General features: G+C 38.6%; 1 protein-coding gene across 1 annotated transcript; it reads right to left on the bottom strand.

The window, feature by feature from the left end:
* Nucleotides 1-787: 787 nt before the first annotated feature.
* LOC113032767 (cortexin-3) lies at nucleotides 788-7,585 on the bottom strand. Its single transcript, XM_026185855.1, has 2 exons — nucleotides 7,286-7,585; nucleotides 788-2,211 (listed from the first exon to the last, which is right to left on the bottom strand). Exon 2 carries the CDS (start codon nucleotides 2,132-2,134, stop codon nucleotides 1,883-1,885), a length of 252 nt encoding a protein of 83 aa, XP_026041640.1. The 5' UTR covers nucleotides 2,135-2,211; nucleotides 7,286-7,585; the 3' UTR covers nucleotides 788-1,882.
* Between the last annotated feature and the right edge of the window lie 12,466 nt (nucleotides 7,586-20,051).

The raw sequence follows: 20,051 nt of genomic DNA, 5'->3' as shown, positions 1-20,051 counted from the left end.
TATGGTCATAGCAGCTACCTGCCTACATTTTATCATATACAGTCCATGGCAGGGGTAGGCAACTCCAGGCCTCAAGTGCAGGTGTCCTGTGCGTTTTAGATATCACTCTCGTTGAGGAGGTAATTTAGCAATTGAAATCAGCTGTGTTGGATCAAGGACACATCTAAAACCTGCAGCACACCGGCACTTGAGGCCTGGAGTTGCCTATCCCTGGTCAATGGGGACCACACCGCAACTGAATATGAAACTAACTCTAAAACAATAACTAATAAAAAAGAAACTTTACAGTCATGTGATGTTGATGGAGGTTAACTGAAAACAATGGGCCTAAAAAAGGATTATAGGCAAATCAAAATCTTACAGCCTTTATTGTGAAACTGATATGTTTTGTGCTGTGAAACAATGCAGAAATGACACATTCTGAAGTAATACTTGGTTGGAAATAGATCAGGGAGTGCTCTATATATCTATATATCTTTTTTTAAAACTTTAACAGGTTGTATGACATCTCTGTGAAGTGCAAAGACACCGTGGCATCAGCATCTCCAGTGTCTCAGCTACCTACAATACTGTAAACAATCTACACTATAAGGCGCACAGTTGAAAAGTTGCCCAACAAAAGAGCCACAACATCAGTTCATAAAGGGTCTGATGTGAAAATGCATCGTCATCATCTTCATCATCAACACTCTGCAGATCTGGCATACCAACTGTCAATATACCAACTGCAGGCAGTAAAATGCTGTTTAAGTTTATTTAAATGGGCACGACACGCACGAAAAAACAAAAAAACTACATCAAAAAACAGAAATATGAACCCATCTTCTTTCTTTTTCACGTCAATCTTTTTTCAAATTAGGCACACGGTACAGCACAGTAAACTTTTTTTTCTTCAATACCTCTTTTGGTTTTTGACATCTAAAGACGTGGACACTGAAGGCCCCTCCATGACTAAAAGGACAAATAGGGCTTTTTTGTTTCTTTTTTTTAATCGCAAACACAGAACAGTTAGTCACTCGCTGCTGGCATTTATCTGTCCAAACCTAAACATTAAAGGGAGCTTTCCGCTGCAGTTTCCTCCTTTGTGATTATTAAACCTGCTTTGTGACCTCTGTATCAGTCTTTTTTATGGCCTTTCCTTTCTGTGATGACACTAGAAACTATCACAGGATATCCTATACAACATAAGGCATTAAATTCCTCTTCGCATGAATCATATCGCTCATAAATAGTCTTTGTGACCTTTCATCTCTGTGCATAAATAAGAAAAAACACACATACAAATGAAAGCGCTAAAAAACCTTAACTATTCACTCTGCAAATACTTGTTCACTGTTTTAAACACTGATTGTCTACATTATCAATAGAAATCTAAGGATGTAAGTAAACATGATAGGATGTAAACACTGTTAGTATCCAACTGGCTTGGATCTCAGAAGATATTTGACCCTGTATGACACGAGAAAACAGTCCCACACATGAGATGGTGGAGGAGCGAGGTAGTCCACAAGAGACTTAATGGAAGGGGAAAGGAGCTATGGGTGAACCTTAATTGGCTCTGGTGTGTCGCTCGGACTTGAGGGCCGCGTTAGCTTGTGGTTTGATTAATAATCTTCATAGTGTAGTTCAGGCTCTCTTGCTGTGGTTGAGAATTGCTTTGAATTGGCAGGGAGAAGCTGTAGAACTCTGGTTTGCACTCAATATAATCGTGTCAAATTTATTTTCAGTCTTAAATTTTAGAAGATTTCTTTGAAAGCTTTTGTTTTCCTGGCAGTCTTTTGTTTGGCAAAGTGCATCAAATCAGTCTATTTGTGTAATTTTTTTTCTTTATATATAGAGAGATAAATATATGCGTATATAATTTTTGCACCCTTAGTGGTCCTCACACGATGCGGTAATCAAATGTGTCCTTTTCAGTATGGTCTGTCCAGTTGGATGAGGGCATACTGCGATATGGGTCTAGTAGGATGCGGAAACAGCGTACGATGAGCAGGGCCAGGAAGATGAAGAGCAGCAGCACGAAGACAAAGGCAGCCTTCTGCTCAAGCGTCAGGTAGGAAGGCACGTGATGGCCACCACCCGACGAGGACAGCGTGCTGCTGAAGAGGCCCTCAGCCATCCTGGGCACATCCATGCTTGATCGTCTCTGCTCCAGCTCTTTGTCGGTTGCTTAAAGACTTTTGAGGGGAAGATGGACTCAGTGGAAAAGACCTGTGTGAAAATCCAGATAGATGCATTATAGATCATGTCTTCTGTGATTTGGCAGGTGAATGAGTAAACCAATAATTTTAAATTCTCAAAACTCAATTTGGCAAAAAAGTCTGCTCTGTGAATAAAGAAGGCCCAGAGGACTCCTTTGGCAATGAAATTCACGAGGGAGCTTTAGTTATACAACATTTAATGGAAGCAATACCGCTCTGAAGGTAGAAATGTCACTGGCTTCATTAAACCACAGCTTATTATTACTGAATTTCTAACCTTGCCTCCCGTGAATTGTGTTCATATGCAACCAACCTGCATCAGCAAATTAGATTCTGTGGAAACGTTTATTTTAAATATTGTCATGCATGAGCAAAAATGAGTTTCTCCTCAGACAAGGTTACATGAATGAAACATGAATTCAAATAGGTTTACGGCTGCCTGATGAAGGATGGATTACCAACACACAAAGCAGAGAGCTGCTACAGACCCCCAGAAGTGCAGGGGGACAGAAATGTGCATGAAAAGGGCACATTTAATAGAAATGAAATTTTAAAACGCATTTGTATGGCAAAATGTTTAACATCTGTTATGCTCAAGGCATTATTTCATATTGCTTCAGCACATCATTTTAATTGAGATATTTTAGATCTAGTTTAGTTCTTACACAGTGTATATCTCTGAACTTTACATCATACACATTAGGCGAATGGGTATGATGAATTACTATAATTAAGAAATCTGCATATATCTTCGTACCTCGATTCTATATATTCTAACGCATATGATCTTATGCAAGTGTTCCTGAGCTGAAAACAAATCCTAAACTCTCTTCTAGATAAAGTTTCCTAAAAATTACAGCGCCTAGCACATTTACAAAAATGCTGAGCCCCTTTTTTTAATGAAACTATACACAGGAAATTATTAAAGATTAACATCTTCAGTAAAAACTAAAGCCATAAAAATTGAGAGACCAACACACTGCTGGGGCTTTTTTATTTGATGTCAATAAAAAGTGCACTATAACACCAGCCTTAGCCTTTAATCCAGTTACCAGACAGCAAACCTGAACCCAAACCTGAGACTTACAGAAAAAAGACCCTAAAATAAAATAAGTCCCCCTGTACTGAGCCAACTTCCACATAGGTTTAGGATAGTGCTGGCTTCATTTAAGGAGTGTATTAAATTAGTAAGGGTCCTTAGGGTCAATTAGATTACACTAAATCAGGAAACTCATGGGGAATTCTGTAATGCAGTATGTGAGTTGATATGCTATTTCAATGTCATGTATGAGCTTAGAGCAAAAGACGCTGGGGAATGACTTCATTTCAATCCATAGTGGTTAGGTCATGTTTTTTCATTATGTTCAGTTATTCAAAAAAATATCTCCAGAAAGGCTTATTGCTGTGTGGATCATTTGTTCTAACAAAAAAGAGCATAATACAATGAATTTGGAGGCAGTTGGGTTGTCGGTTCTATAGAGACAGCTGCAGGTAAATGAATCAATTCCTAAACAGCCAGCGGGACTGTTCATCGTTTGATGTTTTTCCTCCTGCTGAGCAAACACTCGAGTTATTATTCCAAACCAGTTTGAATATTATTATTTTCTTCACACCACAGGAAAGCTACAGAGGGAATATATTTTTTAAACCTTGAGATTGCTCAGATATCACAAGGTTGTTTTTCTCAAAACGCGTTTTTGTATATAATTTTCGTAGCTTAGCAAATTATTAATTTGCTTAATTACCACATTTGGCATAGCTATACAACTCCACCATATTAGCTGGAGTGATGTCCAACTGTAACCCAAAGCCACCTGTTGTATGTGTGTGGTTGTTCTATTTAAATAATTATTAAAAGGCCGGAGACACTGATTGGAGGAACATCTGTAAATCCTTACAGTTTTTCCCTTCTTTTTTTGGCTTACGTATCGTATTATCACACAGTTAACATTTCTTGTGGGTCCTGACCATCAGATTACACAGAACACCAAATTATTTGGCATGAAGTGGGAGAAACATACTTTAGAGTTGTCTATCTCAGTGGTTTTTTCAATCATTTTGTGTCCGAGACACACCAAAGACAAGCCAAAGTTTCAACGGACACCTGTGAAAAACAGCATATCTGATATCTGGCATGTCAGTTTGTCATTTGATTGTAATGTCAGATAACCTATTGATCATCTGGACCTATTAATGTTGCTTTGCAATAAGCGCCAATACCTTTCAGCTTGCCTCAATCACCTTATCAGATATTTTCACACAGCCCATTAAATGGGCTTGGTTTAGATCCAGACTCTGTTGAAGAAGGCCAAGTTTTCCTCTTCAGCTTGCTTGGCAACATTAACAAATCCCTCCCGACAAATGACTTTGAAATCCCCAAACCAGCTGCAGAAACAACATAGAAAGTAATGTGTGTTTGGCCTAAATGTGGACCACATATGCAGTTTTCTTAGGGCCACATTTGAGACACGACTGCTGCAATGAAGCCATGTGTCAATAACCCACGTCAAACATGGCTACTAACATTTGGGCCACAACTGACACACACAACACAAACACAATCAAGATTAGGCAAAAAAAATTTGTTGATTTTTCCCCGTCATCTTTGCCCTCAGTGGTGAGGTCATCAGTAAAACCCCAGTGGTTGTAGTGGTGGTTAGTTGAAATTTCCACACACATAAATTTTGTTGTCCTCTTAGCTAACGGTCAACTGACAGATTTGGACTTGAGCAGACATGACAAGAGGTTCTTCAATGTTTTTTCAGTCCCTTTGTACTGGAATATATGCCTACAAAATATAATATAGTATGATTAAAATTCAGATACATTTAAAATAAATGTAAATGTAATGTAACAAGAGCCTTGTCGGATGATTCAGGACATACTGATGAGAAGCGAGCTAGAGGAACAAGGTATACCAGTTAGATCCGGGTTGCGTAAAGTGGGCCTGCCGTTACTCGTTTACGGAAAAACTTTGGCTCCTCCCAGACATTTTCCCATCTATTAGATTTATTATCTGATTTGCAATGTTCTCTGAGAAATGTTTGCATAACCCAAAGTCTAATCCTTTTTGGTTCTGTCCTTCAGTAATGCTTCTGTAAGTGCGACAAGCCGTCACACACACTGACAATCACATTGGGAGGAGTGCTGAATGTGTTATGAGACAACTCAAAGTGACAAGACGGGCAGAAGAGCTGTCTCTTTCTGCCTAAAAGAAAAAAAATATGTTAGCAACTCTCAGGAGAGACCCAGAGAGAGCAAAGCCTTCAGCCATGCCTCGCTGATCAGCAGCCTGTAATCCATCACACTTAAAACTCAAAAATGATATTTCACAGCAGTGATTCATTGCCCTCACAGTAAAAAATGATAAGGAACATAGCTGTTTTTCTTTGTCTGCTGGTTTACTGTCAAATCATAATCTCACCGTCTTGTCCTGCAATGACACAGTGAGGTTACAGGGTATTAGCACTTTGGGCCGGAAACCACTTTGATATTTGTTACAAGGTTATGTAATAGACTTCAAAGACTCCAAACATTTACATCATCAGCAGCTCCATGACTAAGCACTCGGAGTTTGGAGCTTTTCTTGACAGTATTTAACAGGGATACGCTAAACATTTAAGCTGCTAGTGACAACTTTAGAAGGAGCTTTTCATTTTAAAACGAAACGTTAGGTCACATATCGGTCTGTGCTTTGCTCATCAGCAGCTGAATTTCAGAAAAAAGCAAATTGCCTCTGTAGCCCTGAAATTGCCAGTAGATGACAGCGATACAAATACACAGTGTCGAATTTTAGAAGCTATGTAAGGGCGCAATTTTTATTTTTTTTAGTTCAACTGTACAAAATCAGCTGCAGTTGCTGTGGTGAGGAAAAGATATGAAAGCGTGCCAGACGCTGAGAGTAAAATTGACAAGGAAGTGAGTGTGACGAGGATATAGAGCCAAATTTAGAAATGATTCCAGTGATGTTGAAGTGTTGATGTAACCTGCAGGCTCTGCATGTCTGTGTTGTGATTATGACTAATAGAGAATGAAAACAACATCAGTGGAGGTCAAATTAAGCAGTTAAGGAGAATTCTTCAATATGTTTTGAATCATTTCACAGTATAAATATGCTTTACAATAAATTAACTGCAGAAATTACACTATGATGGCCATTTATGAATAAAATATACACAATTTTGCCATAATATACATTTTGCATATGTTTCCATTTTAATGCATTATTTTTAAAATTTATTTATTTATATGTCTTTCAATGTCGTGGACTTTTTCTCTACAGACACGGTTCATGAATGCAACAGATAAAAGGTTTAAAATCTTTATAAAGCCTGCACACACACACACACACACACACACACACACACACACACACACACACACACACACACACACACACACACACACACACACACAGCATTTATTTAAACATATATGCTGAAGAAGATTAATTGAAGAAATCAAATTCTTCAGCTGGCCTAATATTTGTTTTTTAAGTTACATACTTTGTGTAAATAAATGTAAGCAAAGAGGAACCACTGCAAAATTAATTATACATGTGAGTGCAGGTGGATGCAAAATTAAACATGTAATATGCAAAAGAGTGGTGTTATGAATAAGAGTCCTCATACTGAGATATTCTTATTCATATCGACCAATTCATCCAAATCCTTGTAATGCAACTGTAATCAAAGGTAGACACACCCGCAGATTCAACGCAGGAATGCTTAACAATCCAGCGCGTAATGATGAACCGCCATTTAAATGCAACATATAGGCTATTCGGTCTGAAACTGCCCCTGTTGTTTCAATAAAACGGCTCAAAATTGCCCGCTTTCTTGAACCCATTATTCCTATGAGCCTCAGCTGGACTCCTCGCTGCACACGTGGATGGATCAAAATGTGTCCAAATACCATTTCTTTCGCCTCTGGTACGTCTGCCTGCACCTGTCACACCTTTACAGCCCGAAGATCAAAGCACAAAATAAACGCATTTCTTTTTTAAAAGGCTTCATATCGAAGAGGATTGTGGTCAGATGGAGCATCAGCCGTGGGTGCGAGCGACCGAGTCTGTAAACACTAACCTGTTGTTATCAGGGGAGCTCGGGAATCTCCGTCAGCGGCAGGTCTCCATTCCGCTAGATCCGACGATTCTCTTTGCAGGTCTTTCACCGAAACAACAAAAACGACGAACAGACGCGTCCTTGCAGACCGCAGGGCTCCTCACTACATGACAGAAAAAGCCTGTCAGAGCTTCTTTCTTCTGTCTTTGCTGACTGAGCCGAGCAGACCTCACCCTCTGCTGCTCGATTTTCTCTCCTCTTCTGCTCTTGACGCGCCGCTTATCCCCGCAGACACACAGGCAGGAATGTAGTGGTACCCAGTCGCTACTGGCAACCTGTTGCCATAGCAATCTTCCAGGTAGGCTATATATTGCAAGCGGATGAGGGAAAGGTGTGGCCCTCATACAATACATGCAAACTGAGTCATAAACACACATATAACACATATTTAAAGGTAATTCGAAAATTAAATAATAATAATAAAAAGGTGATAGCGTCTGAGAGACTTTAACTCAAAGGTGAGAAGAATATAAAATCACCCTTGGGATATTTTAAAATGCATGTTGTTACATTAGTATTTGATCTTTGTCGCACACTTTATTGTAAAACTGCTGTGTATTCGTCAAAAGAATAAACAGTAAACTTGGAGTGTGAGCTTGGCTTTGGGCAGTGTACAGGTGGGAAATTAAGATGTGATGACATTTAAAGCAGAAAACATTCCTTTTATAGAGACAAGCTCTGGAGTCTTCACTGCCACACAGTGACACACACGAATCCCCGCAGAGATTTGGGAAGACAGGACGTGCCACGTCATTAGATTAATATGTTTTAGTTTGTCACACACTTTACTCTAAAACAGCAGAGTAGTCATCTAAAAATAAAGAGTAAACTTCATGAATGGAGTGCAAGCTTGGCTGTGGGCAGTGTACAGGTGGGAAATTAAGATGTGATGACATCTAAAGCAGAAAACTTTTCTTATGAGGCAGCTAAGTCTCCAGAGACTTAGCTGCCTCATAGTGACAAACACGAATCCCCTCAGAGATGTGGAAAAACGTGACGGACCGTGAAGGGTCACAGAGTGACTGTGCAGAGCAGCAGTTTGGGGAAATCTCAGGTTATATAATGTCCTGCTCAAATGAGTGTCCAACAGCTGTACTGCATCTCCATCTGGTGGCCTTGATTGAAGACTGCAGGTGTAAGAAAAACCACTGAAACTCCATATCAGTAATGAACTGTTTTCTACCTTTTCACAGTTTATGAGGGAAGATGTTTTTTCATCGTTTTGTCCTTTTTACTAGGAGCATCAGCTTACCAGAAATACCATCTCTGCCACATTCTAAAAGGGTATAACAGGGGTCTAACATTAACTAGGAATATATCTGTCATATAAAGGTAGAACAAAGACACTGTTAACTTTTTGAAAAACAAACATCTCTAAAGCTCAGCAAGTAAAAAATTCTATGCTTTGAATAAATAAATAAGGGGTTGCCACAGCAGGTAGCTTTTATAGAAGGTAGCTTTACATTAGATGCTCTACTTAATGCAACCCTGCAGGCTGGGCTCAAACTAGTGACCTTTCACTTGCCAAAACGATGTGTAAATTATTATACTAATGACATGCATGTGTATTTAATTTTTTTTGGCTTGTGTTTTCTGTATTTTAAATTTTTTTGCAGTTTTGAACCTCCATAGATTGTAGGAGTTTATCTGTCAGACTATTTCATAGCCGTGAGCTTGCCAGACTACTCAGAATTTAAAAGTATTAGTGGATTTTGTTACTCCAGGACAAAGACCGACAAGGAACTTGCAGTGTTTTCCAGTTGTTGTGCAAAGCTGAACTAATGGTCTCCTGGCTGTACTCTCACACTTAGTGTACCAATGAGATTAATGTTGAACTCTCGGCTTCTTGGTATTTTCCAAAATGTCAGCCGTTAAATCCATAATTATTCAAATGAGAGCTGGCTGAGAATCAAATACATCTTGCGTTAAACCTTAAAATTCCTTATTTCATGAATATTTTATCTAATTATGAAAAGTTTGGAAGGAAGTGTAAAAGTTTGCTTCACTGTGGTTGAAATATTAGTGTGAACAATACAACTAGAAAGAGCTGTTAATCATCTATAGTCACACTCTATAAAAATAAATTCACTATCTATTTATTAAAGCCCATGCTAGATTGGTTGGCCTCCAGATCTTGACATCTTTTTTTTAATAACTACATCAATGAGTAAAAGCAATAATAATGCCTTTCGGACTTTCTAAATGAAACTTTAGAAATCCTTTTAATAATCTCACAGAAAAGTGTTTCATGACTGAATTTATTCTTTTTGCACAGGAAAAAAAAAAGTCTACAGTCAAAGTAGTTCACAAAAAACACATGAATTTAAAAATGCTTTCCACTCACCCAGTGGAAAACTACATATGTATAACAGATTGTACAAAACACAGTTATGAAAGCCAGGACAGGGAGCTGCTAATTGGATAGCTAGGTCAGAGAAGACAGCTGATTGGCTCTTATGCTGCTGTGTCAGTCTCTCAGCCCTCAGTGATTAAAGCAACTGTCAAGATACAGTTATAGCAAATGTATCTGCCTTATGTCTGCACCAACTCTGACTAAAGGAGGAAAAAACAGGAATACTCTCATTGTCCTATTATGTAACCAAATCCGTGACATATTTCCTTACTGAGTTGAAGGTTGTTGGGTGCCAGTGTAGCCCATTAGTGTCTATTAAAACAACACTCCCCCCCCCCCCAAAAAAAAAAAAATCACATTTATTTCCAAATTACAATAAGTATACAGTATATAGTAGCTGGTCTGACATGCTTCAATTTACTTTTATACTACAGCATTTCTCTCTTCCACACTGTGTGTCTTCCTCCCCTCACCCCAACTGGTCATGGCAGATGGCCGCCCCTGAGCCTGGTCCGGAGGAGGTTTCTTCCTGTTAAAAAGGAGTTTTCCTTCCCACTATCACCAAAGCGCCTGCTCATAAGGGTCGTCTGATTGCTGGGATTTTCTGTTTTCTCTGCATTATTGTAGGGTCTTTACCTTACAATATAAAGCAGCTTGAGACAACTTTGATTTGATGCAACATAAATAAAATTGAATTAAAATGAATTGAATGTTCTTTAATTAGTAAACGTTTATTCTTGTAAAGTTGATAAAACTTTACATGTAATTTTGCTTAAAATGTGTTTGATGCTGTAAATTAGTTAGAAATAAATGTTATTTCCAGCAGACTGCTGTCAACACAAACTAAAACCTACACATTATGCAACCCGGTGCTCAAAGCAAACAGCAGCATGCTAAAATGCACCAGATATGACTGTGTTAACATCTTTCAACTAGAGTAAGATTTAACATATTCACCACTTCAAATAATTCCTTGTACTTTAGGATTTTTTTAATTCTTAAGTCACTGAGATTCATCACTGAGGAACCACGAATGTCTGTACAAAACTGTCATTCTGGTGCAGCTTGGATGACAGAGTAAACATTGGTTTTCATAAAACATCAGTGCTAATGGGCTAAGAATCAAATAAAGTTTTTAATTGATATAAATGTGATAAGTGACACAGTGACAACTAGGAATTCAATATCCTGTGGCTGTCGCATCACATTTGACCTCTGACCTCTCCTTCAGTGTCACTACATTGGCCAAAGTAATAATAATGCTATATAGAAACATTTAAAACTATTCTTATTGCCATTGTTTGTATTTACAACATATAGGCATATAGGGGATGTATATGTATATAATATAGGATTTTTTTGGCCAATGTTATTTACATTACAGTAACAGATTATAACCAATTAATTACAAAACAATTTGAATACCTGTACAATGTTCCTTAATATGATTCAAGAATTATTATTTTCTTTGGGAAAAACTTTTTTTTTCCAGTTTCTATATCATAGAACAAAAACAAGAATAAAAAAAAGAACAAAGAAAACTGAATTTATTACATTGTGTATCACTGTGGATTTCAGGAGGAAACCTTTGCTGATCCTTGGGAGTTACATAGTCGGCACATAAAGTTTTCTGTCCTAGGTGAATTTCTGTCCCTTATCATTTTTCACAGAGGGAAGGTCATCTCATCTTGGAAATCTGTGGAGTGTTCTCCCTGCTACCCTTTTGTTTACTGAAAGCAAGCAAGCAAGCAAGCAAGCAAGCAAGCAAGCAAACAAACAAACAAACAAACAAACAAACAAACAAACAAACAAACAAACAAACAAACAAACAAACAAACATGTTGCAGAAGAGCTGTTTCAGACCTTGTAAGTTTGAAACTTACTTGGGCAAGCAATCGGCTTGATAGATGTGAAGCTGCTACTGATCTGCCAATAAAAGCTACAGTGGGTACACGATCAGCTGCAGGAGGCAGTGAATGCTAATGTGTAACTCTCAGCTGATTGCTCCTGCATAATAAGCTTAAAAGACATAAATATTTATCTATAACCTCTTTTGCCCTTACATACTGTGTGGGTTCATTTTGACCACCACCAAACTGTGATTCTAGGGATTTCTGCACATGTGAAACTGTATATGACATGTCTGTATGTATGTTTTATGGGACACTGGTGACAGAGTTCGGGAGGGACCTTTGCACTGTTACAAGAAAAATCGGTATTTACATCACATTTGCCCAGGTTCCCACAGAGACAGGGACCTGCTGATATTTCAAGAGTTATGGGGCACTCTCCAAAGAGTATAACAGTGAAATAGCACAGGAATGAGCACATATGATACATATAGAGCGTGTCTTGACACAGACACAGGATCCGTAATAGAGCACATTGCAGTAGATAGCAACATTGCCTCACAGTTTCTGGTTCAAATCCTAGCTGGTGCCTTTTTTTTTTCTGTGCAGAGTTTGAATGTTCTCCCCAAACCATCATCGTAAGAAGAAATTTCCTCCTGGTCTGTCTTCTGGCCTCCCCCCACAGTCCAAAGAAATGCACGACAGTTTAACTGGTCATTCTAAACTGACCGTGGATATGAAGTTGATAAAGTGTTTGTAGCATATAAAATATAGTGATGCATAGTTAAAGTGTGACTTGCAGCTACAAGTATTTTGATTGGTCGGCAAAACTAGAAATGCAGTGAATAAATACAAGTGCATTGCATAAGCATCTGCAACAAATTAGAATGAATTTATTCTGAGTAAAGTGAGATTAAAAAAATTAGATCAAAAGGAAAAACAAAGCAGGTTTTTCTACAACTGGTTGCAACAATAATGATGTTTTGTGTTTTATGTGTAAATATGTGTTGAGTTAATATTGATAATGCTAAATGGTAGTTATGAGGCTGTATTTTATGATGCGAAGTAAGGACATTAATACTTGTAATGGTTAGAATGGTTAAAAAAAAGACATGGCTATATAACAAATCCCAACAGTTCCAGACTGTTCCTGCCATTTTTCCTCTCAGTATATTAGATTTCAGTCGTTATGGGTGTTATGTTAGGTGAAACAGAATGTAACATTGTGTGATAGTAGATGTTTTTCTCCAAAAACAAGTGTTATAAAACCTACAACATAAAAAAACAACAACAAAAAACCCCGCTCTGTGCTCTTAATAAATGTTACATTTCATCCATCATCCATGTATTAATGTTTCCACTTATTATACATTTATTGTATATTAAATGACTTTACATATATTGAATATCCAAATGTTCAAATATACATTTTGTTCTACACGGGATTGTGGATTAAAGTGTTGTTTGGGCGAAACTAATAGTATGAAAATCTCACCTTGGGCTTAGAGAAAGAACAGTGAGCATATTTCCTATTTTGACATTTTATGGTACAAATAATGGATTGATTCACGGAGAAACAGATTAATCGTTAAATAAAATAAATATTTGATGGAACCTTGGTTGATACATTTCCTTCAGGGATGCTGTTACCCAAATGCAGAGACATCAGCCTATAAGCGTCAGATTTAAAATACTGATACTATTAATGTCACTCGTTTTCGTGTTTGGCTGCAGGCATGAAGAACTTTAGGGTTAAAGTGGACAATCAGTGCTGCCATGGGCAAACACATTATCCTGCTGCAACCTTATTAACACAATGTGATTTTAGCAGCTGCTCATTACAACTTGATACATGTCAGCAGCTGCTATTTTTTAAATCCTACCTGGCTTGTGTCACAATGGCTGTGACTCAAGGGGAGAAATCCTTTAAGTATACAAGCACCGGTTGACTTTGGCTTAGATGTGTGATGCTGACCCCAAACAGAACCTGGTGATGTGTCTGACTACCTCAGAACAAGTACAAAATAAAAATATGTACATATCTGCTCTGCTTCACTTTTACGTGTTGGTTTCAGATTTTTTTTCCAGATTCTTATGATTTTTTTTTGTCATTTTGTTTGACAGAAAAGAGATAAGCTGATATTTAGGCTGAGAACAAGAAACCAATTGGTGTCCAACTCAGGCCGAGAGGCAGAGTCAGACCTAAACAGAGAGATGAGTGAATGCTTTGGATTATATAGAAAGACAGCTTATGGTTTAGGCTCAGGCATAGAGACAGCAGGTTTTATATTGATACATGGGCTCACGTCCAAGCTAACATGTTTAGGTTTTTTGGGTTGAGTAGAATAGACTGTTGAAGATCTAAGTTTCATGTTTAGGCTTAGACTGGGAGGCAGATTTTAAGCTTATGCCCAGACAACTTTTTTCTGAGAAAAAAAAGACTCAGGGTCAAACAGTGCTGCAGCAGCAAGTGCAATGCTTCCCAAGGGAGTTGGCTACTGGAAGACAAGGAACCTTAACAACCAGAAAACCAACAGATTGGGGGTACTGGAGGAGAAACTGGGAGAAAGAAGGAAGTTTGGCTGTCTGGAGGCAAAGGGATAACTAGCTGTTGGAAAGCCAGCTGATGTGTATTTTAAAAAGAAGCTTCTTAAAAGAGAAACAGATATGCTGGTTGACAGAGGAGAAGAGAGTTAATGACTAGTGAGCACAGTGGCTGGCTAATGAGAAAGGGGAGGTTGTGTAACCAGCTTGCCAAGCAGAGCAGTTGATGGACTCTGGGGGTGGGTGACCGGCAGAGCATCTGAGCTCCTACACAGAAGAAAATATGCCCCAGGACTCAAAAAGGAAAAGGCTGGGACAGCGATGGGACCAGGACGGTTGAACTGATGTGAACTGTGTGAAATGACAAGCAGAGAGTCAACAAATGAATCCTGCTGATACTGAAAGTGGATCTGTGACTCATTTGAAATCGAAAGTAGATTTTATTTATACCATAAAATCTCCCCAGTGCTCCCCCAGTGTTCTGACCTTAGTGTCAATATAATGCTTGGGGTTTTTAAACGAATGAAAAAAAATGCATTATGATACGTTTTGGGGGGTTTTTATACTTCAAAAAAATCAAAACTATTTTACACAGTTTGAATTTGAAGTAAAAAGATAAGGTTCAATAACAAACATATATTTTCAGTTCAAATTCAAGTACAAGGAAAGTCTACACACTTTCTTTTCACCCACCACAAACATTTTTTCCTAGAAAAGATAAAACGAGGCAGATTTCAACCACAGAAAGAACAAAAGGATTACCAAATTATCCGAGCATCTGAGTAAAGATGCTTCAGTTTAAGGTTATTTGCTCAGTAAGTATTAGTCAAGCCCATTTGCAGTAGTCCCAGTGCATAAGAGTGGCAAATAGCAGTTCCTTAAGCTCAGAGAAATATGACTGGCACATCTAATCTTTGTCAGTAGTGTTTAAAGTAGTAAAATTTTTGTTTGCTGCTTTAAATGTAAGGTGATTGTAGAATGACGCTTTCCTGTGCTCAGAATAAAAGTATTAATCTTTTTATTCCCCTGCCAGGTGTTTTTCATGTTGCTTGTTTGAATGAGTTCTTACACAGAGCTAATCTTAAAAAGCACTAATAAATTATCATTTTCTCCTACAAAAGCAACACATCGTATTTTGTCTTTAGTGGAAGACACACTAATGTTGTCAAGGGCTTTTGAAAAGTCTCGAAACTGAAGCAAGTGAAGTAAAAACAAACACAAAAGTAGTCCCGGGACAGTGAACGCTAAATAGGGATGGCGAATAACTGAAGCAGAAGAAAAACTTTTGCAGATGTCAAGTTTCTGCAGGAATGACTCTCATCTAAAAGCTTTCTTTTATGTCAAGTTTTCTAGAAGGGAAAAGTCATTTGACCACATCACTTAGATTCCAATAATTTGCATTTGAAAAGGTATGCTCAACACTCAAAAACAGTTTGCATTCTGCTCGAGTGCTCTTGACTCTAGGGAACACTCAGGAGTTTGGTGTGTGGACTGATGAGACAACTTTTTGGAGCCCCTGGTCTTGCCCCGTCCCCACAGACGCCTTTCATGTTGTCTGCTTTGCAACATAGAGTTCTCAAATTAAATTCCTAATGAGGCAAGTGTGAGAAAACACACAACCATACACTTTACAAACTTTCCTAATGCTGCAGCTCCTTGAGACTTGCCTGCATGCAAACTCGTCTGCAAGTCTGCCATCAACTGTACTAAAAGCAGAGCTCAAGACTTTATTGATTTCCTTGCTCCTTTCTACACTTTTCCTATGATGGGCTACTTTGCTTGACACCTCTTCTCCCTCAGAGGCTCATCGTCATTGCTACCGTATAAACTAAGTGGCACATCTCCCCTCCAGCATTAATTAATAGCTTTGTGCTTCCTTCAGCTCATCTATTCTCTCAGACTAATTGCTAGCAGAAGCATCTTCGCTAATCCAATTTGGAGCCCTGAGTAATCTCCGGGAGCATCTCAGGCATTATTGAGTATTTGTGGGAACCTGCAGTCCTAATGGTTACTGTCTGTGCATTTCATTTATCTGATCTCAGCGAAGGATAGCCACTTTTTTTTGTGCACTTGCTTATCCCTACTTACAGCTGCAGCCTTACAGTGCACCATACTGACAGAATGGACTTGCTCTGTATGAGGTCTTTTTTTCCTCTCGGCATGTGTGTTATTGACAGCACTGGCCTTTTGATAAGACATTCTTTCTCTTCAGCTTGCAGTGCTCTCTCTGAAAACCTGAAAAATACAGCATTTCTAGCATTAGGCCTGCAAAACATAATAAAATTTCAGTGCCATAGAGTAATTACTGCAAGCAAATGGAATCACTGTTGTGAAATTAGGCAAGCTCAATCTTCTGCCAGCAGTACTGTTAGTGCTAATTTTGGTGTTATCAGCAAGATCCACAGCAAAAGCCCTGTGGAAGCTGAAGTCTTTTCAACAGTGGTCACAGCAAAAACATTAGCGCCAATATAAACGAGATAATGATATATTTGCGTTTTTCATTTCATTAATTTGCACATTTGAAAGGGTAATTATTAAACTACACAAACACATGCAACACAGCTTCCTACCACTCCTCTGCTTTAAAAAAATGTTAGTGGATGTTAGTGGAGCCATGACAATAAAGAAACAATGAGAGTATTGTGTAGATCCCCAAGCCCTGTTGAGGCACAGACATGGGACCTCTAAGGCATCCAAGGTGTTGGGATCTGATGACAGAGGGGTGCAGTCTAGGCTGGTTCTGGTTCTGATCCCCTGGACTAGGATTGTTGTATTCTTCAAGTAATTCTCGTGTGTGTGAAGTACATTACCCAGCTGGGGGAGGCTGTTGCTGTCAGGAAATAACATTTTCTGTGAGGGGGGTTGACTAATGCTTATGTTGGTGAAAGCCCTCGATTTTTCAGAGCCAAACAGTGCATTGTACCAAGACGATCAGTGTTCACTTCACCCGTCACCTGTGGCTCAATGTTAGAAAAAGTAATTTACATTTGTAACATGCTTTGGGAAAACAGCATTCCAAATTTTAAAGAATAGCTCCCTTAAATGTGGCAAACAGGTCCATTCTGTACTGAAAACAAGGAAAAAATACTCTTCTCACACTTAGGATGTGCTCTTTGTGATGATACTTAATGAAGACTTCCTGCACTACCCAGCAGTGGCCACAGGGTGTCAGTATGTAGCTATGGATGTGCTAAAGTACAAACAACCTCCAACCTCTCATCTGTCAACTGAGACATCCTGTGTGTTTTAGGAATTATTGGCTGTGGTTAAACACTGTTTGGATGGGAGTCTGGGGGCCGGCAGTACAGACCTGATAGTACACCCTGATGAGTTTTGGCTAGCTGGACAAATGTTTAATTTACTAAAGTGACGGTCTGGATGAATTGTGGGCACTTCACTGACAGGATACGACAGAAAATCAAGCGTATACCGTATCTCATGTTGTTAGAGCCTGATTCCGCACACATATTTGTCTATCTACCTTTGTGAGGACTGACACAATATATTCCCTAGCTTTAACCAGTCCTCAGCTTGAACCCAAAAGACAAGTCTAAACCTTCAAACAGATCTTTGTAGGTATGTGACAAGGTGTGGATTGACTAAAGAAATCCCCATCACACATAAGCACTTACACAGACGCTCACAAAGCCCATGTATTCTCTGACTTCTGCTCTTATCACTAGAAATCCTGCCTGCAGTTAAACTCATAAAATGGCTCGATGCTTTTGTCTTCATTTATCGTTTATTGTGCAAATGGAAAGAGGCCAGGAAACCCTTTGAAAGCCTGCGATCTTTCCATGGCCACTTGGAAGCTAATTATTTGGATTAACTAACCTTCTGATTGCTGCAACAAGGTTTTGTTGTGTCGCGTCATTTGAATTAATGAGGCAAGTTGATTAGAAACCTGAACTGATAGAACTGTTGTGAGAAAGGGTTGATTCCCTCGCTGCAGAGTGATAAATATGCCTCATTTCCTGTCATTGTCTAATGTTGGCAGGATGGCTCACTCCTATTTGATTTCAGTGGTTTGCCAGAATCAGAGGACGTCGTGTTGGTGATATAGTTACGGGAAGTATTAGCACAAACTTGTGTGTAAAGAAAGAGTGAGTCTGAATGATGCTGTACAGTCCTGTCAACCGGGCCCAGGACTTTAACTTTTGAACTGCTGTGACATTCAAATTAACATAATTGATTTAATATCAGTCTGGTCAGAAAGTGCATAATCAGAGTTTGAAAACTCCACGAAAGATTTTTCTTGCTAGACATGCTGGCAAATAATTCCTGACTTTAGCAAATGGGTAAACAGTCCTAGAAATGAGAACACTTGGCGATCTGCCCGAAATGGTCTTGAAAAATGATCTCATTACAATACTCATTTCTAATGAGCTGGAATTTGTCTATTAGTGGTGCAGTATAATCTAAACACGCCTGACTGTGAACAAGAAGCTCCCACAATCACTTTTCAAGGCTCCAGTATAGATTTGCAGTGAACATCTTCATTTGGCATTTCACTAATATTTTACCAAAAGTCATATAGCCTGGGGTTCAGTTGGGATGCAAATTAGTTTTTAGTTTTTAATACATCATCTACAGTTTCATGACCAAGAAGTGCACAGTTGTGACTGTTAAATCCACCCGTAGACAAACATATACAGTAAAAGTACTAATTAATTGCTTGTATTGTAGTTCCAGCTGCAGAGGGTAAACATGCTGAGCTATGAGCAGATGTGTTTCTGCTGCTTCCTCACAGCAGGAGATTATCCCGTGATTCTTACCCCATTGGACTAAAACGATGGTCCTCCAGTCCATTCATACATGATTTATCTTCATATCCAACCTAATGTTTCTCTTTTACTGTATATAAATAAAATGTACTTATCAGTGATTCTTGAAATGGAGGAGCAGCTTGTTAATGGGGTACAACATTGATGGGATGGCAATGGACAGCTTTGTGAAAGTACACCCAGGTAACCCTAAAGCAGGGATTGGATTTACATCTACCAAAACAAAACTATGAAGGCCTATGTCAGTCTTGGCTTCACTACAGCGGACGAGACCACAGACTCATGTGTGACTCATGGAGACACAACAAGTGGCTCATTATTATAAATATGATTATTTTTGGTAAAGACATTATATTAATAATAGTCAAAGACTTGAAAATTATTTTATTTATGAAAGGGAGGGCTACAAATTCCTCACCGCTCATCCCATAGAGCTCATGCTTTAGCTGTCTAGGTAATAAATTCACAGTTCTGCTTCACTGGAACTGCTTTGACGGTGAAAAACAAAACAAAACAAAACAAAAATGAAAACACCAAACTATTGACAGACGAGTGGTCAAGTGGTGCAGATCTCCATCAGAAGTGGGTAGAGGCCACAGCAGAGACCAAAAAAACCCAACAACAACAATAAAAGGGCATATGTCCTCCACCTGGTGAGTCCAAAATTAAAAGTACAGTGATTTGACAGAAAATTTGACTCATTTGTCACAGTTTACAGCATAAAGTAATTTTAGCTAACAGTTTAGCAAACAATAGCCTGCTTACAAGCCCAGCAGATGGTCAATTTGCACATATTTTCAGTCATGTTTTCTGAGTAACAGAAATTCAATATTTCATCTTGTTTCGGTTCTCCTCTGTTGGTAACTAACTATTGAGTACACCTGGCTCTTTAATTACTTAATGTTCCACTTTCTTTCCCAGCTTCTCACCAACTCTGTTATTTGCAGGTGGGCAGGTGACAGTTTATCAAAGCTCTGCGGTGAAACAGACGCAGAAAGCAGCGAAATGGCAGCATGTTGTTAATTTGTTGCAAAACAGTATGTTAAAAGGCTAAGGAATAGAAAAAAATTGTCTTTTTACATGTACAACCAAATTATGGGTGTTCCACGCCAACAGTGCAGGAATAAAATATAAGTAGTAAGACAACAGGAATAAATAATAAACATGAGAAATATATACAATCAAGAGAAAGGCAC

Source organism: Astatotilapia calliptera, chromosome 11 (assembly GCF_900246225.1).
Source record: "Astatotilapia calliptera chromosome 11, fAstCal1.2, whole genome shotgun sequence".
Lineage (NCBI taxonomy): Eukaryota > Metazoa > Chordata > Actinopteri > Cichliformes > Cichlidae > Astatotilapia > Astatotilapia calliptera.
The sequence above is the reverse complement of the archived record's forward strand: the minus strand, read 5'-3'. Positions and strand labels throughout refer to the sequence as shown.

Excerpts from the sequence above, each read along its gene's own strand:
- LOC113032767 (XM_026185855.1), bottom strand. The coding sequence starts at position 2,134 with ATGGATGTGCCCAGGATGGCTGAGGGCCTCTTCAGCAGCACGCTGTCC.